At 40.2% G+C, this 25,491-nt stretch overlaps 1 protein-coding gene across 1 annotated transcript; it reads left to right on the forward strand.

The window, feature by feature from the left end:
- Positions 1-2,133: 2,133 nt before the first annotated feature.
- LOC308533475 (uncharacterized protein) lies at positions 2,134-23,281 on the forward strand (the record flags this gene model as incomplete). Its single annotated transcript, XM_081111517.1, has 2 exons — positions 2,134-2,291; positions 22,660-23,281. The coding sequence occupies 2 exons, from the start codon at positions 2,134-2,136 to the stop codon at positions 23,279-23,281; spliced, it is 780 nt and encodes a 259-aa protein (XP_080967643.1).
- Between the last annotated feature and the right edge of the window lie 2,210 nt (positions 23,282-25,491).

The following is a 25,491-nucleotide window of genomic DNA, read 5'->3' on the forward strand; positions in this document are numbered from 1 at the left end:
AGCCATAAGCCAAGATGTAACAAAAAGTACCCATCTCCGGCAACCTACATGTTGAAGCAGCATGGTGGAGCTCGGCCTCCTGCTCACCCCCACACACAGCACCAGGTCTAGATCCCAGCCTCCTGCTCACCTCCACACACAGCACCGGGTCTAGATCCCAGCCTCCTGCTCACCTCCACACACAGCACCGGGTCTAGATCCCAGCCTCCTGCTCACCCCCACACACAGCACTAGATCTAGATCCCAGCCTCCTGCTCACCTCCACACACAGCACCGGGTCTAGATCCCAGCCTCCTGCTCACCCCCACACACCACACTAGATCTAGATCCCAGCCTCCTGCTCACCTCCACACACAGCACCGGGTCTAGATCCCAGCCTCCTGCTCACCCCCACACACCACACTAGATCTAGATCCCAGCCTCCTGCTCACCTACACACACAGCACCAGGTCTAGATCCCAGCCTCCTGCTCACCCCCACACACAGCACTAGATCTAGATCCCAGCCTCCTGCTCACCTCCACACACAGCACCAGGTCTAGATCCCAGCCTCCTGCTCACCTCCACACACAGCACTAGATCTAGATCCCAGCCTCCTGCTCACCTCCACACACAGCACCAGGTCTAGATCCCAGCCTCCTGCTCACCCCCACACACCACACTAGATCTAGATCCCAGCCTCCTGCTCACCTCCACACACAGCACCCGGTCTAGATCCCAGCCTCCTACTCACCCCCACACACAGCACTAGATCTAGATCCCAGCCTCCTGCTCACCTCCACACACAGCACTAGATCTAGATCCCAGCCTCCTGCTCACCTCCACACACCACACTAGATCTAGATCCCAGCCTCCTGCTCACCTCCACACACACACCAGGTCTAGATCCCAGCCTCCTGCTCACCCCCATACACCACACTAGGTCTAGATCTCAGCCTCCTCACCTCCACACACAGCACCAGATATAGACTCAGCCCACCCTCCAGTTGAAGACCAACAAAACAAATCAGTGGACACAGCCTGGAGCTGAAGAATTCTCTTTGCACCAAATTGTGAGATTATAAAACTTTTTTAGCTTTCATATTTTGTAGCAATTTTTATAGAATAAGATAACTGGAACAGTAGTATTTCTTTTATTATCTGTTCTAAATGTATCACCTTGTCAATTATGACCATACAGTACTGCCTTTAATTTTCTACATAACATTTGTTAATTTGTAGCAGTATGTTTATTTTAGGTATCTCTTTGCTTCTGCAGAATATAAACTTAATAAAGGCTAAGACTCCATATGATATGTTATTTGTGTGTGTCACCCTCTCTCACAGACACTTAAAATGTTTAGCACAGCCCTCAGTTGTTTGGATCATCATCCGGATGTGTCAAGGTTTCAGGTTTGATACCAGTCAGGGTACATACAACAATCAAACAATGAATGCATAAATGGGCGGAACAGACATCTCTCTCTCTCTCTCTCTCTCTCTCTCTCTCTCTCTCTCTCTCTCCTTTCCTCTCTCTTTCAAATCTATAAATAAAAAATTAAAACAATGAAATATTGCTCACAATGTTGAAATGACCAGATGATATCCTATTCTGGAAAACACAAACAAAAAGCATGTAGTCATTTAGCTAAATATTCTCAAAAATTAACTGAGGGAGGGTCTCTGCCCCCAGAGGTCCACCAGCAGCTTGTGTGCACCGTGTCCTCTTTGTCCACAGCCTCAGCCACGGGAAAGAAAAGCATCACCAAGCACGTGGCTGGCTGATGGGCCCGGCACTGCCCAGGCTGCTCCGGCCACTGGCCACACCGCAGCGTTGGTGGACCAGGCGGAAGATATCCCGGCTAAATCCCGAAAGGGAATTGAGGAAAGCCTTCCGAAACTGGCCAAGAAGAAGTCTGCAGAAAACCCCAAGGCAGACAATGCGTTGGCGAAGACCCGGAGCAGCACAGGGACCTAGGCGGCCGCGGCCTGTGCCGGCCACAGCGCGGACCTGGCCGTGGGGCACCGTGAGGACCTGAAGGCGAAGAGCACAGACAGTTGCCAGCAGCACCTCCTCTTTGCAGGCCAGGAGCAGAGCCAGTGCCCCCACCAGACAGGACGCTTCGCGGGGCTCCCCTTCCGCAGCCAGGCGCCCATGACGAAGCCTGGGGAAGGCGCTCCAGCAGCCATGGCCGGAAGCCTGTGGATCCCCGCCAGACCTCAGCAAGCCCGGGAAAGCGCCCTGTTCCCTGCAAGGCCCTGCTGGGTTCACTGTGACCCGCGCCGACCACGGGAGGCGGCCCGGCTGCACCAGTGAGGTGAGGCGTCCAAGGAGGACATCGCCCTCGCGGTGGAGCCCGGAGCGGGGACCCCGTGGCCCGTTTGAGCGTCTCCATTAGGTCGGGCTGGACACGAAGCTCATCGTGGACGGCGGCATGAGATGGACGCGGAGCCCCCGGATTCAGCCCGCCGGTCCGTGAGCAAGATGGTAGCAGAGGACGAGCGCGGCTAGAAGGCTGGGGAGGGTTTTACAAATAAATGCTGTGCAGGTGCTCGGCTGGGGACGCCCCGAGCCCCCCCAGCAGCCGCCCGGGTCCCGCGGCCCAAGCCCAAGCTCTGGGTCGGACCTGCCCACGCAGCACGGTGATGGGACGCGCAAACCCAATGTAATCGAGCTGAAGGGCTTACATACACGCCGCGGAGCTCGCTGCTGAGAACGAATTCCCTTTCTTAGTCTGTTCATTGCTGTGTGCTTTCTGAAAAGGTTTACACCCCTGGTGCCTGGGAGCAAACGTTTCTCGGGACCTGTTCACAGAGCATTGCCTGTGGAGGGGAAAGCACTCGCTCAGAGCCCGTGCGGGTCATCCGGCCCCCAGCGAGGGTCACGGACAAGGGCGTTGGCGCAACGGCGATGGGTCTGTGCAGCGCTGTAGGGAGATCATTGCCTCTTCTAGCCTCGCCCACAGCCTGGGCACACACAGTGCCCTGTCTCTGTCCCACCACAGCTGCTGTGAAGGCGGGAATGGTTTGCAGAAAGAGGCTTCATTTACATATGAAATCTGGATGAGTATGGTCTCTCTCTCTCTCTCTCTCTCTCTCTCTCTCTCTCTCTCTCTCTCTCTTTTCATGAGAAATCATTACTGCATACTGCCTCTAAACTGACTCTAATAAAATACAATCTTTTAATCTGTGAAAAAAAATAACTAATGGAGAGCCTATTAAAATATGTTTACAAAAACACCAAGATAGGTCAACTGAAAATGGAAATCTTGGGCATTCCACCTTATTCGCCTAATTTCTTAGGACCAGACTGGGGTTTAGGAAGAAGGTAAGAGATGTGAAAGGCTAAATGACATTAAATAGTATTTTAAGAAGCAGTTCTAATTATGACAAAAATGTTCAAATGCCTAAGCCAATGTAATGTTTTTTTAAAGAAACTTTTATGTATAGCTGAAATGATTTGCTTTTTTGTTTGCTTGTTCTCTATGTTTGCTTATTCAGAGAAGAGATTATATTTATTATTTGCTAGTGAATAATTCAAAGAAGGCAGAGATTTAAGAAAATGATTAAGAAGAAAATAGGAGCAGAGAACAGGAAACAAGGTCCATACTTTCTTTGCAAGATCAGACTGGATATCTCTCAACAGGGAAACATCTCTGAGTAATTACTTAGAAGTTATAGAGCTCACTAAGCTTCGTAATCTTAAAGAGGAGCTCAGAGATCTAACCATATGAACACCACTTTTGTCAGTAAATTTATTCAGCACAGTACACAGCAAACATGTGTATTTCCTTTAAAAAGTAGCTAAATCCTCAAGGGTAATAGTGTTGAAATATTCATGTCAAGAAAACCCTTTAGAGTTACAATGGTAAAATGAAACAACAAAATAAGCTTTCAAACAGAATAATAAAAAGAAAATAAACACGGACATTCCAGTATTGTATTAGAACAAATTCTAACTGAAATGAATTTTAAATCAAGTCTTTCTAAGAATTATTAAATGAAGGACATATAAGATTGTGATGTGTTCTTGTTCTAAATTGTGAAAAAGGTAATTTTAAACTCAGAGTTTGCCATAGTAAGGCTGTGTGACCTTCACTATTTAAAATTCCTTTAGTTCCCTGTTTCTTCATTTATAAGGCTTGAGCTAATACAGCTAAAATTACTGGCACATGGAATGCAATTATAAATTCTGATTAATATTATTAATGCAAAAATAGAAATAATTATCTGCAATGATTTCATATTTAGCAATGTGATATCAAATAATTCAAAACCAGAAAGAAAGAACAAAACAAGTTTCTTAATGGTTTTCAGATATATTAAACTGCAAACTAGTTATTGTTAGACTAAATTCTGAATAGAAAAAAAATCAATTTCCAAGTTCATTTCTACCCAATTATAAATTTATTTATTAGTCTAATAAACATGTTTTTTTCTCTAAATAGCAACATGAGCATTTGTTTCAATATACAAACTTTTATTTAGGAAACCACTTAGAGGCTATGGCATATGTGCATAATAAGTTTTGTGTTTTTTTAATGTAAATATTTATCTTTGTCAAATTTTCATAAAAATTGTGGGACATTTCATCAAATGCATAAAACTTTAAGATTTGCTTCTTTTAGTACTCTTCTTATATCAGCCATTTTTCAGGAATCTTGTTGACCGGGTTCTATGTGCTACCCTAGTCTGCCATTCCTTCCTGGTTTTAAATGCTTAGTTTTTCAGGACAGGTTTTTTTTTTTTTTTTTTTTAATATATTTTATTGATTTTTTACAGAGAGGAAGGGAGAGAGATAGAGAGTTAGAAACATCGATGAGAGAGAAACATCGATCAGCTGCCTCCAGCACATCTCCTACTGGGGATGTGCCCGCAACCCAGGTACATGCCCTTGACCGGAATCGAACCTGGGACCTTTCAGTCCGCAGGCCGACGCTCTATCCACTGAGCCAAACCGGTTTTGGCAAGACAGGTTTAACTGTTTCAATTATTGGCCTGATTTTTAGAGTGACATCTCACTATAAACATAATTTTTTAAAATCTCTACATATGTTCTAATTCATTGGAAATCATTTATGGCATATGTATCAGAGTGGAAGATGATAAGTACATATCTATATCTATAAATATATTTAAATCTATCAAATTATAAACTGGTATGTGCACATATTCCTGAATTAGGTGAGTGACCATTAGTTACTTTAGAGAATGATGATAAAAATAAATCTCAGGTTTCTAGAATTCTAGCAATTAGCCAATATTAATTTCTAAGATATTGAGGACAATGAAGACAACACTGATGACATCTGAAATGTACTGCTGCATATGGTGCATTTGCTATATTACTGCATACAATTTGCAAAAAATAATAATAATAACCTGCCCCAAATCACCAGGGTTCAGTTATCAGGATTCAAAGTTGATATTTGCCTTAAATATATAGATTGAAACTCAGACAAGGGGGCAGTTGATCCAATGGTGCATCGTTTTAATCACTTTCATCATATACCTTCAGCCCCTTCCTCTTCACTTTGTCCTAGTTATTGGGTTAATTCAGTTATTTATCTACTCAGTACATTGACCCAAGAAGCAGATAGTGGAAGGAGGGAAAAACATGATGACGGTTTTCAATTTAAATTCATAACTGCAATCAGAAGTGCACCCTTTCATGATATCATTATTAGTTCAGGCTGATTCGCACTATCTCTTCTCCCATCACCCCTTTCCTACTCACACTAAAATGTTAACTACCAGCTCTGCTTCCAGCTGCCTGGTGGGTCAAATCACCTTCATTGTGCCTGTTCTGTGTGTCTCCCACCTTTTCTTTTAATTGGTTGGTTGTCACCTAGTCCCTGTTCCTCTCTCAGAACAATTCTTCATTATTTTCTGGATTCCATTTCTTCCTGCTTAAAACGAGGACAGCAATTACTCCATTTTTCTTTCCCATTGTAGAATCACCAATGCTTTCTTTCCACTAGAACAGTGATGGAGAACCTATGACACGCATGTCAGAGGTGACACGCGAACTCATTTTTTTGGTTGATTTTTCTTTGTTAAATGGCATTTAAATATATAACATAAATATCAAAAATATAAGTCTTTGTTTTACTATGGTTGCAAATATCAAAAAAAAATTTATATGTGACACGGCACCAGAGTTAAGTTAGGGTTTTTCAAAATGCTGACACGCCGAGCTCAAAAGGTTCGCCATCACTGCACTAGAGTATTCAATTTGTTATAATATCCCCCACGTTTAAAAAGTAAAACTCTTCTAAATCCCTATTCTCCTGTGTAATCCTAGTTTCCTACTTTTCTTTATACCAAAATTCCACTTAATTTTTGTCTGTTACTTTCACATTACCACCCTTTTCTCTTTTTTTTAATCTAATCCTCTGCATCTCTGGAAGGTACAATAACATCCAGCTTTCTAAATCTAATAGTCAATTCTCAGGTCTTTTACTCCAACTCTTAGCATCATTTACACAAATGATCTTTTACTTTTATTTAAAGCTTTCTCCACTTGGATTTGAAGGTCCATTTTCTTCGTACTTCATGAATCTTCCTTTTCATTTCCTTTTAGGTGCCTCAATTCCTAAATGTAGCTATTGGAAAGCCTCAGGTCACTGTTCTCAACTTTCTTCCTTTTCTATACACCTCTTGTTCTAAAGAGCTCGGGGAAGCCCTGGCTTAAATAGCTGCCGTGAACACATGATTTATATCTCAGTTCTAGGTAAAATCTTTCCTAGGTCAATAGTTGTATATCCAGACCTTCTCCAATAGCTCTGTCAGGATCTTCAAAAGAACTCCCAGATTTTATAACATCATAAAAAGAATGTTCTTCAGTCTTCCTCAGGTCAGTTCCCTAATCTGTCATCCACATGTTCAGGGAGAAAGTTAGGCTCCTTTCTCCCCATTTGCTGCTCACCCAGGCTCAACAACTTGTTGCTGTCTGCAATGCACTCTTTCACTCTCTCAACCACTAGCTCCCTAACCTCGCAACCAGGATATTTAGTTTGGACAACTACAATAATTTCACTAAGCTCCTAAGTGATCTTACTGTTCCCTCTATTCCCTTTCTCATCATATCTGGCATGTATTCTAGTTATTGCCTGAAAGACCAGTTATAGTCTGTGATTCATCTACGTCTTTTCTTACCCCTTCTAAGTCCTATCTTTTCTCCCTTTTGGCCCCTGGCCATCCCACCCCCCTGTTGCTTCTCAGACTCAGAGCTTGCATGTGGTGTTCCCTCTGCCTGGAAGTACATACTTCTATAGCCTTAGCACTTATTACAGCACACACTTATTTGTTTATTACTAGTCCGCTACCCTATAAAATAAGTTTCATGAAATCAGAGATTTTTCTGTCTTGTTCAATATATTATCAGCAATGGTGTTGGGTACAAGCCTTCTGCTAGGTACAGGACCTCTGTGGACGCCTGGACCTGGAAGACAGGAGCAGCCGAGGGCAGATGGAACATGCTTTATTGCAAACAAAGGCAACCATGGCATACACAGCAGCGAGCCAAAGCAGCCCCTCCAGCTGGTCAGCAATGCATTTTATACTAACTCAGACCAAGGAGGCCTCCTGCTAAATAGCGACCTCAGTGTTATGTAAGGTAAAGGTGCACCCCCGCAGTACGTACAGTAAAACTACCGTGTCATTGCCTTGCACATGCTTATGGCAAATAGGCCTTTGACATCTGGCATACTATGGTGAGGATCCCCACAAGTTGCTAGAACAATCTGTAGGACATGGAGTTAAAAGAAATAGATGAGAGCCCTAGCTGGTTTGGCTCAGTGGATAAAGTGCCGGCCTGTGGTAGGGTCCTGGGTTCAATTCCAGTCAAGTTGGGATTGTGGGTTCAATCCCCAGTGGGGGACGTGCAGGAGGTAGTCAATCAATGACTCTCTCTCATCATTAATGTCTCTCTCTCTCTCTCTCTCTCCCTTCCTTTTTGAAATCAATAAAAATATATTTTAAACAAAGAAATAGATGATAAATTAATGAATAAATTTAACCTTTATTTCAACATTATTTTAGTCATATTTTAATAGTGGAATAAAGCAGCAGAATAAACAACTCTCATACAAACTTCTGTTGTTCTATCCAAAAATTTAAGAGTGAAAAATGAATCAGAAACATGTTTCAGATTCCAATGAACAAGTATTTACCTACAAGCAAATAGATAGAAGAATATTGAAAATTACCTCTACTTAAGAATCTTAGAGATGAGGAGACCGGCCACAAATTAATGAAAAATGATAAGCTAGCCAAGTTTTATTTATTTATTTATTTTGCAAAATAAGTCGATTGCTCTGTTTTTCTCTATTTCAAGATCTTAAATTTATTTATTTATTTATTTATTTATTTATTTATTTATAGTTAATCCTCACTCAAGTATATTTTTCCATTGGTTTTTAGAGAGAGTAGAGGGATGGGGAAAGACAGAGAAACATCGATGTGTGAAAAACACATCAATTGGTTGCCTCCCACATGTGCCTTGACCAGGGCCAGGGATTGAGCCTGCAACTGAGGTATGTGCCCTTGACCAGAACTGAGTTCAGAACCCTTCAGTCAGAGGGCTAAGGCCCTACCCACTGAGCAAAACCAGCCAGGGCTGCTTAAAATGTTTTAAAGTGAGTACAGACAGGACAGTGTGGCTCAGTTGTTGAGCATTGACTTATGAACTGGGAGGTCATGGTTTGATTCCTGGTCAATGCACATGCCAGACAGGGTTGCAGGATTGATCCCCAGTAGGGGGCATGAAGGAGGCAGCTGATCAATGATTCTTACCTCTCCCTATGTTTCTCTCCCTCTCCCTTCCTCTCTGAAATTAATAAAAAATATATACTTAAAGTGAATACAGAGTGAAATAAAGCATATGCCATTTCTAATTAGTAGGTGGATATCCTTGTCAGATTCAAAATACATTTATACATATTACAGATGTTCTTTTACAAGCTGTTGCAAAATCTATTTTATTAATATTTAATATTGAATAAGGTATATGTCTTATGAGCTTACCTTACATTTTGAAATATGATATTTTAAACTAACAAATATGCTTTTTCTCTTCCCAGTTAACCTTTCAGGTAATAAAGAGATGGAAGGTTGTAGTAAAAAATCCTCTTGCACTTGAACTGTATCATTTACTTTGTTTGCTGATGAGATGTGTCAACATTTACACAGTGAAGTGTGCCTCAATGTGCATTTCTATTTAAATCAGATTCATCTTTCTCAGAGTTTATGTGTATATTCAAGGAATGAAATCGGATTCTCTCAGAGAAATAAAATCAGTTACCATTTATTTCAGGCAAAGAGGTAGTCAACATGCTTGACTGGAGAAACTACTCAAGACTTGAGATTTCCTAAACTGTTTGCACGCACACCCTAGAACATAAAATACCAGGACATCTACCCAGCTAATTTTTGAGGAATAGTGTATTGCACACAATTTATGACTGTGGGTCTCACATTCCCTCCATAAGCATATTAAAAAGAGAGCCCTGGCGCATTATAAAAAATGGGAAGTAGATAAAACTCAGAAAAAAGTGAGCTTATGAACTCATAAATTTATCTTTTTAATCTTCACCATTCCCACCTTATAAAACAATAGCAGAGAATGACTGCCTTACTCTAGAGATTGAGTCAGCGTCACATGGCTGTGTGCCCTTCTCATTGGCTGGCCTCCTCCCTAGCAGGCCTTTCCCTTACCCACTATCCAGGCTGCCATGGGCAGAAGGGATGATCACTCTGGGCAAAGGGAATAGCACCTGGGAGTTCTCAATGAAGGAAGGGACCTGGCACATTTGAAGAAATTAAAGGATGAAAATCTGGCAAAATAAATATAACAAGGAGTAGAGTGTCTTGCTGTGAGCATGGAGAACAGAGAGCAGGCAGATTAGGCAACATATGGAAGGCTGTCTAGGCAAAATAAGAAGGTTGTATTAGATAGTTTAGACTCCAGAAGCTTCTAATGAATGGAAGCAATGTAAGGACAGGGTAGATCTGGATTTTTAGATTATTTCTTTTCCTGGAACACTGCGTGTGGAAAGGAAGGGTGGATGGGACTCATGAGGTGGAGACCACCACCGCATGGTTGGAGAGGGAAAGTAAAAGCTTAGAGCAGAAGGAGCACAGTTGGAGCACAATCTCCAACGAAAGGTTGGGAATTGAACTTGTTACAGGAGAGCAGGTGAGACTGGAGGGACAGAGGACGTCAAGGATATTTTACAGGAAGTTGGCAAGTTGAACTTAATGGGTCCAGAGTCAAATAGTTAGGTGAGGAATGGCCAGTTTAAATCCGTGGGAGTAGTATGTTTCTAATTCTCCAATATTCATATTTTAGATGTGCTATAATCCCTGTATGTGCAGGGAACTTAAGGATTTCTACTGACAGTGTCCTTCTCAATAACAGGACTACACAAAGAGGCAAAGGATTCTTGGGCATCCGTGTTTCTGTCAATAAGACAATTGGTGGTATCAACATCGAAAACTTGGCCCCAGGAAAAACCGAGTGCATGTCCCCCACTTGGTGCTCACCCTCCAACCCGCGCAAGCTCATCATCTCCCCCACAGCCACACTTGCCTGCCTCTACCCCTTCTGCCTCCATTGCAGTGGTTAGTGAAATACACACATGTGCTAATTTGTTTTATTATGTTGAGCTGTTCCATTCTTCCAATTCTATTCATTTATAGAAATACACTTCCTCATTGAATTTGTCTGTTCACATTTTGTCAGTTTTTTACCTGTTGTCATGTGCTTCTAATAAATGGAGCCAGGGATTCATATTTTTAATGAACGGGGTCCTAGGTTTACTCTGTGTGTGGTATAAAGGAAGGAAAATCACTCTTGTCTCCACAGAAGTGATTTCAAATAGACTCTGACAATTCCTAAGATTCTCCAAACACTGGATTACATTTTCTTTTTGCCAGTGAAGTTTCCCTGTCTTTCAACCAAGTGTTCCCAACAGATGATAATACCAGATATAAAACATTCCGAGGAACTCTTCACTGGTTGACATACAGTAGATAATTTTGACAGCTCTTTCGGGTTTATTTCAGTAGTCACTTAGGAAATAGAGGTTTTGGTCTAACAATGTATAATTGCAGGGTGGTCACAGTCCTGGCTGCGAAGTGCTTATTCTTTAAACAAAGGGGGTGCCTGGCAAGAGCCCCCACTTCCAGCCACTGGAGAGAAGGCTGTTGTACATGGACCGCAGCCTTTCTTCACAGTATTTTGGAACCACATTTACAAACAATGAGTTCAGCAGGCCCAGGGTTGCATGCATATTTTTATTCTAAGGTGTTATGGTCTTAATCTACGTCACCTGTCACCAATATAATGAAATCTAACTTTGATGAACGAAGTGAAAAAGAAAACAAAAATCCATCACACAGGCACATCTGTAATACTGTCAGAAATAAAAATAAATTTTTAAAAATCCACTGCACGAAATCTAGCAGCAACAGTACGTTTCAGTCTATCGCACACAGTTCACCAGCTACCTCTGTGACACGCGATTGGAGCTGTTCATGGAAGCACACTCATTCCTTTATCGAGGCCTCCTGGTCTGGGTTACGCTCCGAGAGGATAATCCTGCTGGACGCTCAGTAGCTCTACACTTGGAGCATCGAGTCAGTGAGCTGTTGCAATTATATGATAGGAATAAACCGGTGCTTTTTGTAGGAACAGATTTTGCATTATCAATATGTAGTCAGGGGGCCCATAAAGAAGACACTGAGTAAAAATGGCTGTCTCCTAGAATTCCATGTGTTTTATATGGAAGGTTTGGACTGTATTTGACATTTCCTTTAGACAATATGCATACAGCAGTAGGAGGGTGCCCTCCCTGCTCTTTGTGGAATTATTCCTTTGCTTCTCTGGATCTGCAGACACATTCAGAGGTGAGCAGACTATGATGGAAAAACATTGAGAAGGAAGAAAAGCTTGTACAAACACCAAGAAAAGATTGCAACCAAATTGTCATTAAATGTTTTCAAATATGTGGGTGAAAATTCCCACATACATTTGTTGAACAAAGATTTATTCATGGACAAAAGACATGATGTGCCAGTGGGGAGCAGTATGCTAGGAAATGGAAAGCTGCTAACTTATATGGAGCATCTACATCCTGCAGGGGAGATGCTGACAGCAGCACAGACATTATTCTATTTGATCTGCCTGCACCAAAAGTCTGTGGGCTGTGCCATTATCATACCCATCTTGTGGATGAGAAAACTAACAAATGATGTCAAGCCAGATCACAAGGCATGGTGTGATGCTAACCTTTGATCCTCAAAGCTACGCTTATTTTGCAAAATAAAAATAATTATCTTTCTAAATATCTTGTTAGCAAGTTATACTTTAGTCTTTGAGTCAATGTCAGAGCATAAAGTGAATAAAGTTCTGGAAATGCAGAGACCCGACAATTATTTCTAAGTCTTATTTCTAACTCTTATTATGGACATATTTTGTCTTAGGTTAGTCACATAACTCCTAACATTTTAAAAGACGCATGTTAAATTCCTGTCATGGAGAAGGGATAGGAATAATACTGAGAAGCCAGAATATATGAATAGAAAAGCAGCCCAGCCAGTGTGGCTCAGTGGTTGAGCATCCTTTCAGGCATCAAGAGGTCTCTGGTTTGATTCCAAGTCAGGGCACATGCAGGGCTGCAAGCTTAGTCCCCAGTGGGGGCGTGCAGGAGGCAGCCTATCAGTGTTTCTCTCTCATTGATGTTTCTCTCTCTTTCTCCTTTTGCCTTCCTCTTGCCCTAAAATAAATAAAAACATATTTTAAAAAAGAATAGAAGAAATTCTGTTAATAGGGATTCATACTATGAGGTTTAGAGTTGATTTTCAACTCAGTACTCATTATTAAATTAATTTTATCATACATAATAGCAGTTATCACTTGATAAATGATTTTGAGGAATTGTGGCTAAAGCATCTCTCATTGGTTATCTCAGTTGATCTGGATACACTGAACTGTTTATACAATGTAAAAATATTTACAAGGTCACTGGCCAAATAACCTCTAAGTATATAAATCATAACTCCAAAATTAGAGGGAAAAAATGTACAGAGGTCTCATGAGATGTGTCCTGAGGTATTTATCGCTGCTTTATCTTTGATGAATACTATTTTTTAAAAACACAGCTATCCCAAGGCCACTGTATCTAACAAGCCCTTGTTGAACATTTGGGAAAAACAGACCAAGATTAGGACAAATCACATAAGATAATAGGAGGGTTCCACAAGCCATTTCCAGACATGTAGCATTACTTTCATCTTCTTAAATTACTAGTGAGTTTATTTTTGCCCAGTGGACTGGGAATCCTCCTTCACTTCTTGGATGCTCAGAGAAACTTTAATGTAGACATTCCTTTTCTCAATTTATCCATCAACACACGGCTTAGCTTTCTTAAGCAAAATGCAGGTAATGTGCTTTATGACACAACCATCCATTTCTGAGGTGCAGCAGTCCCTAGTTCATCCCCAAGTGCAATCTGGAAAGTAACTTCTTTTAAAGTATTTTTCCCCCGGCAGACATCTTGTGCCTTTATATAATTCTTAAAGTAACAGTGCTTTCCCCGCTATTTATGGAGTTAATTACATTTAGAAATGCACATGTTTATTAGTTAGATTTCACATTACAAAGCAATGCAGAAGATATCCTGAAGCTTAGCATAAATTTTGAATTACTTCATATACATTACACAGGCCTAATTACAGACAACAGTGGGGCTTGATGTATTGGTTTAAATCTGATGTGTTTCTCTGTTTCCTTTCTATTAAACTTTAATAAATGAACTTTCAAAAGTGGCCTACAAAACTCCTGAAGGGGAAACGTAACTTATTGAACTGAGCTATCAATTTCTTAGAAACAAATCATTGACTAGAAGTAACTGCTCATTAATTAATGATCCACCTGGAATTAAGGAATTGAGTAATGCAGTTGCTTATTAAATGTAAGTAGGAATTTAAGACCTATTAAACATCTGCCCATATTAACTACGAATAGTTAATAAACTTTAATGCTTGGATATTGTTTGATTCACTGAAAAGAGCCTAGGTTACCTGTGAATTAAAATTTTCACCAACTAAAATGACATGTAATTGTCAATACCACAGATTATACATGATTGAAGTGTCGTTGGGAATCCTGGAACATTTTTAGAGGTTTTTACATCCAAAATGACAACAGAGATCAAAGCTCCCTAAATCTTTGTTGCCTCTGAAAGTGAAATACAACTCAGGAGCATTTTCCTTTGCAGAATGTTTGTGGGTTTGTTCATTGATTGGAAACCAAGATGTAAAGCTATACATGATTGAAACCCAACCCAGCATAAAAGTATGGAGTGAAATATTTTCCTTCAGGGATTTTCTTCAGAAAACAGAAGAGAATTCAAGGTAGAAGATGAACTTTATGTGAGGTGTGAAATATTTAGGTGAGTTTGAGATGGATAAATTTAATCTCCTTTGAGGAAGGTTTTTGCTAAGGTATACGGTTCAGACCGTGAGAGGATGAGCTTTGATCAAAGAGTCTGAAGCCCTAGCTTTGCGAGTTTGGAAACTGATAAATTAAAATTGAAATAAAACTTATAGGACTTTGAATTCTGTGGCAAGTCCAAGTTTGATTTCCCAGCTGAATTATCTACCTGCTAGAAGTCCATGCTTTTTCTAGTCATCTAGTTATTCAGACTATTAAATTTATGTTAATTTATCATGACTTTCCAATACTGGTCTTGAAGGAAAAATCTCTAAAGCATATGTAAATGGAAGAGAATATTCCATTGCTGCAATCTCTCTCCTCATTTCAATGATCTGCCTTCAGGGATAGACGGAGTGGAATTTCATTTAGATCCCAGGATGCTGATCAGCTCAAGCTCCCCACCGTCTCCCTGTGAAAATTTCTTCCCTCCTGGGCCCCCTTTTCCTCTGCTTTGTTTCATTGTAGAGTTACACCTACGCTGGTAACATACAGAGCTGCAATTCAAGAACAATGGCTAACATTCACAGGGCAGGCATTATTGTAAGTTCTTTAGCTATAGGAACACACTTAAATCTCACAATAAATGTATAATGTAGCTGCTTATATTTTCCCATTGTGAAGGAAACAGGACACACAAAGCTTCTATGCAAATCTAAAGATCACAGTGCTATAACTGGAGGTGTGAGCAAGTGGGCAGGCTGGCTCCCTAGGACAGACAGGCTCCTGTACTACACACCACACTGCCTAGGTACAGCAAAGGTAGACGTAGACATAGATATAAATCAATGTGGTCAGATAGTATACTTGTACAAATGTATTAGATATAGCTAATAGAAATGCAGTATTGGCTGCTTACAAAGTAGTGTGGAGGAAAAGCAGGAACGGACAGGGGAAAAAGATGGGGAGTTTAAGGGACTATGGTCTACTATTCCCAAGGACTTTGTCAGAGTGCCGCACTCAGGGATTTCCCAGCATCCTCTCCAGTGGCCACATGACCTTCTCGACGTGGTCAGCTTGGATTGCTGTATTAAAATTGGATATTTGATATATTGAGAACATAAAGTTTGAATTGTTTGTTTTAGAATTGCTGAGTTATAAGCATAAGTATACGTTATCATCACTTTCTCTTGGAAGGAGACCCAAGTTATGAATTTATGAGCTGAAACATTTGCAGCTTTTATGAGATCATTTCATTATAAACCAATTTAAAACAAACAAACAAAATAAAAAAAAAAACACATTTGAATGATTATTGGCAAGACCTAGTGCAGGGAAGTAGAAACAACACTCTGAGGGCCATGTGTGTCTTTGGGTCTTTAGACTCCTCTCTCAAAGCCAAAGGAAAATCATGCTAAAACAGAATCATACACTTGACTGTTTAGAATGAAAGATAGGCATGGTCGACATCAACTTCCTTCCTAGGGGTGAACCTAGGATTAGTGCAGACCTAGCTGGACTTCTGATTAAAACAGTCACTGTGACTCATTCTCCAACATTGATTTCCTGAGCACAAAACCAGCACTGGAGTGTGAATGTTAGTCATAATCAGTACTTGGGTAGAGGCCATATGCCACAGCCAATTAGAGATATTCAAATTTCTAAATCTGAATATCCTAAAGAAGCAAAGATTCTGAACTGTTAGAACACATTGAAGTGGGTCGGGGATGGTGAGACTCAGAAGCAGAAAAGTGATGATGATTAATAGAGAGCATCCTTAGCTTCTCACAACATTAACTCATTTCAGAGTCATTAATGTATATATTTTTGGCCCCAAGCCATGAAACCACCTGTTCTCCAAAGAACTTGGTTTCTTTTATTGGAGAAGAACAATACTGGGGTCTGAAACCTTACTAATTAATAGGAATAGACATCATTTTTTCCACATTTGGCTCTGAACACAGGAGGGGTTGTTCAGGATACATAAGCAACAGGGCAAAATATGTCCCTTTCTTTGCATTGACTTGGGAGTTTATTTATGAACCTATTTTCTCCACATACTGAACTATCAGGGTTTTCTTCTGCCACTAAGTTTAACATGCTATGTGTATATACGTCTTCACCTTAAATGTGCTAAATACATAAAAAACTGTGTATTATGGAATGCATATTATTGCCAAAATATAAATATAATTATCAAAATATAAAATCAAGCATATCAAATAAATTTAAGATTACAAATTCCAGCATCATGAATATAAATAGAATTATAAATAATAAATTAATATTAATGCTGTAAAAATAAATTTATATTAATGAGCTCTGGATTGTTAATCTTAAAATTAATTATTAATGGATCATAACAAATATGCTTTTAGGAATCTTTTAAAAATTCATTCAAATAAGTATGAAATTGATATTGGAAAAAATAAAACCAATTCTTGGTTTAAAAGTAAATATAACAGTGGATGATTTAAAAATGTTTATGGAAAAATTATCACTCAAGCATAAACTCAATCCAGAAAATGGCACATTCTTTAAATATACATCCATGTGCTTTCACAAAGTGATCCCACCCATCTTCCAGCAGTTACATCAAGAACTAGAAGTTCACCAGCATTCAGCTGTGTGGCCTTTGCTCCCCTTGCACCATCTATAGAGTGACACCTCTCTGGTCTTCCAATAGCATAGACTCAAGTTTTAACTTGATATAAACTGAATCCTAATACTTACTTCGCATCTGTTGTTTTTTGGAACATGATTTTCAGGAGCTATTCATAGTATTACACATAGTTGTACACTGTGTTTGTTCTCATGGACATAGAGTGTTCGATTGTATGGATGCAACATGTTATTTTGTGTGGTTTGTTTGGAAGCTACTTTTCTGTGCCCACAGAACAAGACATTTATTATCCAGTTATAAAGTAGAAGTGAAGAATAAGAAATATTAATTAAGAAATATTTCATGGGCACCTACTATGTTCAGGTTAGTGTATCTGATGCTGTATTAGCTTTTGTTGACACTGATTATGAGAGGATGAAGGTGAAGTGTTGTTCTTAAGAGAATTCAGAAAACAAAACGAAGGAAATTACAGATTTTCAAAGCATCACTCATTGAATGTTCATTGCATTACCAAACTCTCAAAATATACATTTGATTTTCAAGCTCCTAAGAATTGAATACTGAAATCTGAATAAAATGTGCAGTGTCATGCTGATGTTAATTTCTTATTTTAATAAACATACTTATGTAAGATGATAACTTTTGGGAAAGTCCAGTAAAGGGTATGATCTCACTCATTTATGGAATATAATGAACAACATAAACTGATAAACAAAAACAGATCCAGAGACAGAGAAGCATAGGTCAGACTGTCAAACCTCAGAGGGAAGGTAGGGGAGGGTGGGGGTAAGGGCGAGAGATTAACCAAAGGACTTGTATGCATGCATATAAGCCTAACCAATGGACACAGACACCAAAGGGGTGAGGGAATGAGTCGGGGTGGGTGGGGAGACAATGGAGGAATAAGGACACATATGTAATACCTTAATCAATAAAGAAAAAATTAAGAAAGGGTACCTGAACCCTCTTATTATGCTCTGGAAACTATTCAAAATAAATTGTTTTTATCAACAGATTCTTCTCAAGGTGGCAGGCTTGCAAACACCAGGTGTGCTTTGCAGAACTCAGACTCTAGAACAGACTTTCCAAAGACACTGTTGGAGGAAGATTTACTTGGCCAGAGAAAGAATGAAATATTTGTGTGTGTGTCACGTGATCTAATTACTGATTGGGTCTAATTTTCACTCATTTAATGAGGCTCCACTTGAAGAAGAAGGAGGAGAAAAAAGATGAGGAGAAGAGGAGGGGAATGAGGAAAAGGAAAGGATGACTCAAGGGTCTGGCCAGCCTGGCTCAGTGGTTGAGAATTGACCTATGAACCAGGAGGTCACAGTTTGATTCCCGGTCAGAGTACATTACCTGGGTTGTGGGCTTGATCCCCAGTGTGGAGCCTGCAGGAGGCAGCTGATTGATGATTCTTTCTCATCATGGATGTTTCTAGCTCCCCTCCATTCCTCTCTGAAATCAATGAAAAAAAATATATATATATATATATATATCAATTGAAGGAAGGAAGGTCAAACATCAAAAGCTGAAACCCTTGCTTTGAATATCTACTGCACTGTAACTAAAGATGGGCATGTCATACATCTGTGTTTCCCAATATTTTAGAAACCAGCCATGTATGCCTGTTAAGCACCTGAAATGTGGTTATTGTGACTGAGGAACTAATTTTTAAATTTTTAATTTAATTAAATTTAAATTTAAATAGCCACATGGGTAGGCTAGTAGCTACCTATGTGGCTAGTGGGAACTTGGTCAAATATTTTAATTTGAACTAGAATTTTTATTCTATTGAAGGTACTAAGCCTATACTTAGAAAGAAAAACATAGTTGAAAATTATGACCTTCATTGAAATTCATAGAATCCACCATTTATTTTTTACTCAGACTTGCCATATAGTTTTATAAAAATAATCTTTACATTTGATTTTAAATGTTCAGTAATCACTTAAAATCTTAGAAATCAATAATTCCCAGTATTTTCCTGGCACATCCTTAGTGCTCTATCATTGAATGAGTGCATGAATGCCCCTCTGCTCATCCTTGATATCTGTACACTTACAATAATGCCTAGAAATTGCTGCAGCCAAATCTGTTTATAAGGTTGTACAACCATGTGACTCAGCAGTACTCTACATATGAATTAAACGTCCTGATTGCAGATATTCATATGCCTCCATAGAACCTAAAGCTTGATCTCTCTTTGAACTCATATATTTGATTATCCATATTAAAATTTGGCAATCAATGAGCTATTAACTTTTAGTTTTCTAAATTGGTGGTTTTATAAAATTATTTAATACTATTCAAGCAAATATATCATTATTTAGATATTCATGGGTCAAATTACACATTAAATTTTATTTTTAGGAAAGCAATTTTTTATTCTATTTTTATTCCTGCACCCCAGCACTGTGTTAACACTATTAGGTTTTCTCTTATTTTGATGACAATCAAGACACATGGTTTTGCATTATATGTATATTGATATTTGGAAATGATTTCTGAAGGAATAAGAAATGAGATGAAAATCATTAAAAATGTTAGAAAAACAACAGCTGTTACTGTTTGTGTACACTTCCAACAGCAGGGTCAGGAATCTCTATGGTTGTTGGGTAAACTCAACTTCAATTCAGTAAATGTTCACTAACATTGAAAGAATCCCTATTAATATCCAAACAAAATGTTGTAAGACTTACATTATCTGGTAAAATATTTTTCATCTGTATGTATGACATGTATACATAGCAGGATATTTTATATAAAATGTATTACTTAAGCAAGTGTATTGGCTGTGATAACCTTCATGAGTGGGTGAAGATTATTTTGTGTTTATAATTTCTTTCCTTTCACACCAGTATGAATAACAATGCCAACCTTAGGTTAATATAGCTGCCTGTGAGGCAGTATATGTGGGTGTTAGAATTTTGTTTCATCAACAGCCAAGCTGAGCCCCTTAAGACCTGCAGCAATTAGCTCTATAACTCTAAAGTAGCCACAAAGAGTTAACTGAGCTTTCATTCCACTCTTCTCTTCATCCGCTCCTAACATATAGGCCCTCATGTGGGCAAACATTTACCAAGCCATTGTCTCCACAGGAGACTGACATTTCATATTCCAGACCGGAACTCTACCCCTCCCTTTCCTTTCAAAGCTTTACAACGTGCCTTGTCGATTGCAATTTCATAGCTAGCTGCTTTCCTGTAATTTCCGCTCTTCTCTCAGTGTACTCATCACCTCTCTTTGATATTAATACCTGCATCTTCCCTGAAGATATCTTGCTTACAATGAAGATTTTGTTTTTTGCTTCATACTCCCTGAAAATGTGGATCAAGGGATGGATTTGTGTTATGTGTCTCATATTAGAGAAAAATAAAAAGTTTCAATGACCCTGTGCATTGGATCGCCTTTTTGGTCCCTTTATTTTTATTTATTTTATTTTTTAATTCTTACCTGAGAATATGTTTATTGATGAGAGAGAGAGAGAGAGAGAGAGAGAGAGAGAGAGAGAGAGAGAGAGAGAGAGACATGGCTGTGAGAGAGAAACATCAATCAGTTGCCTCCCATATACACCCTGACTGGAGCAGGACTGAACTTGAAACCTAGATATGTGTTCTTACCAGGAAGCCAACTGTTCGGTGTATGGATGACACTCCAACCAAATGAGCCTCTGGGCCAGGGCTGGTCCCTTCCTTTTTCTTTAGGATGACTAAACACCACCTCACTATCAATAAGACCCCAGAGAAACTCGGATAACAAACTAGACAAAGAAATATTATCTTGGCTTCATGGCTAGGTGTGCTCCCCAGGTCAGACTAAACAGCCGTGGGCAAACTATGGCCTGTGGGCCGGATCCGGCCAGTTTGAAATGAATAAAACTATTGAAAAAAAAGACCGTAGCCTTTTATGTAATGATGTTTACTTTGAATTTATATTAGTTCACACAAACACTCCATCCATGTTTAAGAACCCATTGTGGCCCTCGAGTCAAAAAGTTTGCCCACCCCTGGACTAAGACAAAGGGGCTGTGAGGGTCATACTCGTTTAGCTACAGCTGTGTTTGCTTTAGAGAGAATCACTTTTCCACCTGGCTTTGGAGGGGGTGTATTACATTTGCTTAGGGAGAAAAGAAACCATCACAATTGTGTAACCAAGCAAATTCTTCCACTGTGTCTGGTGTAGAAATTACTCACACCGCTCACAGTATAGTGCCTTGGCCGTTAATATAATGAGTGGGTAACTAAGTTTGTCTATATGTCCAAGATCTGAGCTGAAAAATCCCAGTAAACAACTACTCCTGTAGTTGGCAACCTGTTTCATTGCACATTCATTTACTGTGCTTATCACTGGGTGATTCCTGAATTCAGTTTGAAAACTAATTTAATACGCATGGGTTTATAATGAACAGCTTGAACTGATAGGATGCTTACCTATTAGGTGGGAGAAAGAGCTCAAAGAAATTAAAACCATACATTCTAATCACGTCTTTCAAGAATAAAATGCAGTATGGCTTGCAAAGTCATTAAGCCACACACACATGTAAATAAACCGAGAAGTGTACGCATGAAAGCCGTGATACGGTACTCTGGTTAAAATACAGCTGTTAATAACTGCTTATGAAAAATGTGTTTGGGATAGAATAGCAATAATGTCATCAAACTCCTGGAGAAATCCTTGGTGGGAAAGGGCCTGATAGCAGATGCTGTCAGGGTTGGCAAGTGGAGCCTTATTGTTTGCTGCAGTAAGTTTATCTTTCCTGGCTGTTTCCGCCTGTGGCATTTCAATAACCCGGTCCTAAGAGGACGCTTCCCGGTGCATCTTCAGCGAGATATGCTCATAACAACCAGAGCAGTGAGTAGGCAGTCTGCTGCGGAGTCTGGCTGGTTCCGGCTCTGTCAAAACAAGGTTCTTAGACAGCCCCGTTGGAGACTAACAAGAAGAGGTAATACTAGCCGATCCAGAACAGTTACTCTGTTCCAATGAGGGCATTCCTTAGGAATGCAAACCAGAAAGTTGCAACCTAGGCACTTTGCGTTTGATGTTGCACAGAATTCAGGTTTCCTTTCTGAATTGCATGCACAATAATGCTTTAAAGGTTTGCCACTCGAATTCTAAAGTCCGGAAGCAAAGAGCAAGCAAAGAGGAAGAGAGAATGGCAAACTTATATCCTAGTCTGGGTGTTCAGTTCCTGTTGCTTATTTATTCAGAGGTGATATTTCTAGTTCTTTCTATGGGGATAAATATGAAGTTTTCACCACAAGTAAATTTCACGGACCTTCTACATTTAGTTAGCTCTCAATATTTGAGATGTAACCTAAAGATAAGAATTGTGAAAATGTCAAATAGTAAAATGAGGGCCCAGATAAAAAATACTATGACCAAAAATGATGTGCGATTTGGTGCTCTCATATTAAGACATTAACTCAATGTGGCCAGAAGGAGACTTTGGTGCTGTGCATTTCAAACTGTTAATAGCCACATGCTTCAGAATGTAATAAATGTACTCAGAACTTACAGAGGTTAGTGAGGGAGCTCTGAGAGGGCAGGGGAAAATTCGTCTAAAAAATCATGTATTTCTCAAGCTCTGCTTAAAAATTAACACCCACGTCTCTGAAAAGCCATCTTTGCATTGTTCCTGTGGCTCCCTCTCCACTCGCTGCAACCACTTGCTCCACTACCGTGGACTCCAGTCCTCCAACTCTCGCTTTTGGAAAAAAACTCCGCTGCATAGAATCCCCGGCCCCACCATCTCAGACACGGCCATGGAACCAGCTGCGAATCACCACCAAGGCCTTGTTGAAGAAGAAGGAAGGTGTGGAGGAGGCAGAGAATGGAAGACGTGCACCTGCGAATGGGAACACGAATGAGGACAGTGGGGAGCAGGAGGCTGACAATGAGGTAGATGAAGAAGAGGAAGAAGGTGAGGAGGAGGAGGAAGAAGAGGAGGAGGAGGAGGAGGAGGAGGAGGAGGAGGAGGAGGAGGAGGAGGAGAAGGAAGAGGAGGAGGAGGAGGAGGAAGAGGAGGAGGAGGAGGAGGAGGAGGAGGAGGAGAAGGAGGAGGAGGATGGAGATGAAGAAGAGGCTGAGGCAGATACAGGCAAACGGACAGCTGAAGATGATGAGGATGATGATGTCCACACCAAGAAGCAGAAGACCATTGAGGATGATAGACAACAAAAAAGGGAAAAGTTAAAGGCCTCCGTGACCTATTCACCCTCCACTTCCCATCTCAGAATCTAAACGTGGTCACCTTTGAGTAGAGACTCCCGCCCGCCTGCCCACCTCCGGCAGCGCCACCTGCAGATGACACGCCCTTGCCACCACCCAACCAAAACCACAACGTGAATTTGCAACAGGGGAGGGAAAAAGAACCAAAACTTCCAAAGCCCTGCTTTTTTTCTTAAAAAGGAAGATTTGTTTGTATTTTTTATTTACATTTTATATTTTTGTACATGTTCTTAGGGGTCAGCCATTTTTAATGATCTTGGGACCACAAACCAGCCTTTAGAGCATTCTCTGTCCTACTTCTGACTTTACTTGTGTTGTGACCATGTTCATTATAACCTCAAAGGAAAAAAAAACACCTTGTAAAAAAAGCAAAAACAACAAAAAAAACAACCTTACTCTGAGCATTCCAGTAGCTTTCTGTGTATGCACTTAGCTGTACTATAAGTAGTTGGTTTATAGTATGAGGTGGTTATAAAGGCCAAAGATAAAAAGGTTTCTTTTTATCCTTTTTTATTGTCCATGAAATTGCTGTTTATTTATTTATTTATTTTTGCCTGTTTGATGTATGTGTGAAACAATGTTGTCTCACAATAAACAGGAATTTTATTTTGCTGAGTTGTTCTAACAAACAAACAAATGAAAAAATTAACATCCACTCCACTACATGGTTGGCAGTTTTGGTGTTTTCCAAAACTTCTGAACTTAAAAATATCGCCATGAGGAGGGAGGGAGAAACCAAAGATCAATATCCTGCACTTATTTCCATTGATTTGATTATTAAGTGCAAAATATGACAAGATCAGGATTTTGCATGATGTCAGATTATTAGAGAGTAAATGGAAAATTAGACTTTACATTCTTTTTTAAAAAAATATTTTTACTGATTTCAGAGAGGAAGGGAGTAAAAGATAGAAACATGAGTGATGAGAATCATTGATTGGCTGCCTCCTGCATGCCCCCTACTGGGGATAGAGTCCAAAATCCGGGCATGTGCCCTTGACTGGATTCAAACCTAGTTCCTTTCAGTCTGCAGGCTGATGCTCTAGTCGCTGAGCAAAATTGGCTAGGACTAGACTTTACATTCTTAATAAAAATGATCACATTGATTTAAATGAGAAGAGGGTTCCATAATCTTAAGACATTTTCTTAAATTCTCAGAATCTCTCTATATAATCTCTCTATATAAAAGCCTAATATGCAAAGTGTCCCCTCAGGAGTTCAACCTGGAGACCAGGAGTTTGATCACTCGCTATGACGTGTGCTGACCACCAGGGGGCGGTGCAGAACGAAGGAAGGCCCAGATCGGCCCTGATCGCCAGCCTCTTAATTATAAATGTCCTCACTCATTCAGGAGAATAATTTAATTGTTGGAGATGGTTTATGTTAAGTTTTAGTGAAATGAAAGTCTCTTTTCTCAAAACTTTGTCTATTGATTTACACTTTCCTGAAGTTGACGACCGGCATGTCACACCTGGTAGCAAATGCAGGCGATGCGAGTCTTCCTTGTGATGTCAGAGTCTCATCAGAGTTACTGCAGCTTGAATAAATATTAAGAAGTGGTATTGCATCACGCTGTGTGACAGGGCGAAGGGCACTCTCGTAGCTAAGACGATGGCCAGATGCCCCCAGTTTGGTAGGTCCTCTTACATGTAACATATCAAAGATAGAGCTGGCCATTTTTCCTCTTATTGAGATTAAATGTCTCTGCCTTGTCATCCTTCCTTCTGTCTTAGAGATCACTGTTCACTTGCCCAAGTGAGAAAATCCTGCTAAATCCTGCCCTCCACTGTCTGCCCACTGGAACCCTCTCACCCGTGCATGGCCCACTGCCCTCCCTGGCCACTGCCTCTGCTTTAGCTCAGACCCCAGGCTCCTCCTTTCTCCCTAGATGGCTACCAGGGCCTGAAATGCTTTGCTTTTCACCTCTAGCCAAAGTCATCTTTAAAAACCACAAATAGGAAATGTTTTCATACTAATGAACAATCTTAAGTGTCCCCTCAGTCAGCATCACCAGAAGTCCCTAGGGTATCGTGCAAACAAGCAGTCGCCTGCCCCTCCTCATTTTCATCTCTGGGCATCCTGCCTCCTACTCCACCTGCCACTCATGAAGAATCATTTGCCAGTGTCCACACCACGGCACTCTCTTGCCTCTGGGCCTTTATGGCTCTGTTCCTGGAAGAGTCATGTGTTCACCTTATTAGCACTTGCCCTCTGCCTGCCAC

This window comes from Myotis nattereri, assembly GCF_964212035.1.
Source record: "Myotis nattereri genome assembly, chromosome: 17".
Lineage (NCBI taxonomy): Eukaryota > Metazoa > Chordata > Mammalia > Chiroptera > Vespertilionidae > Myotis > Myotis nattereri.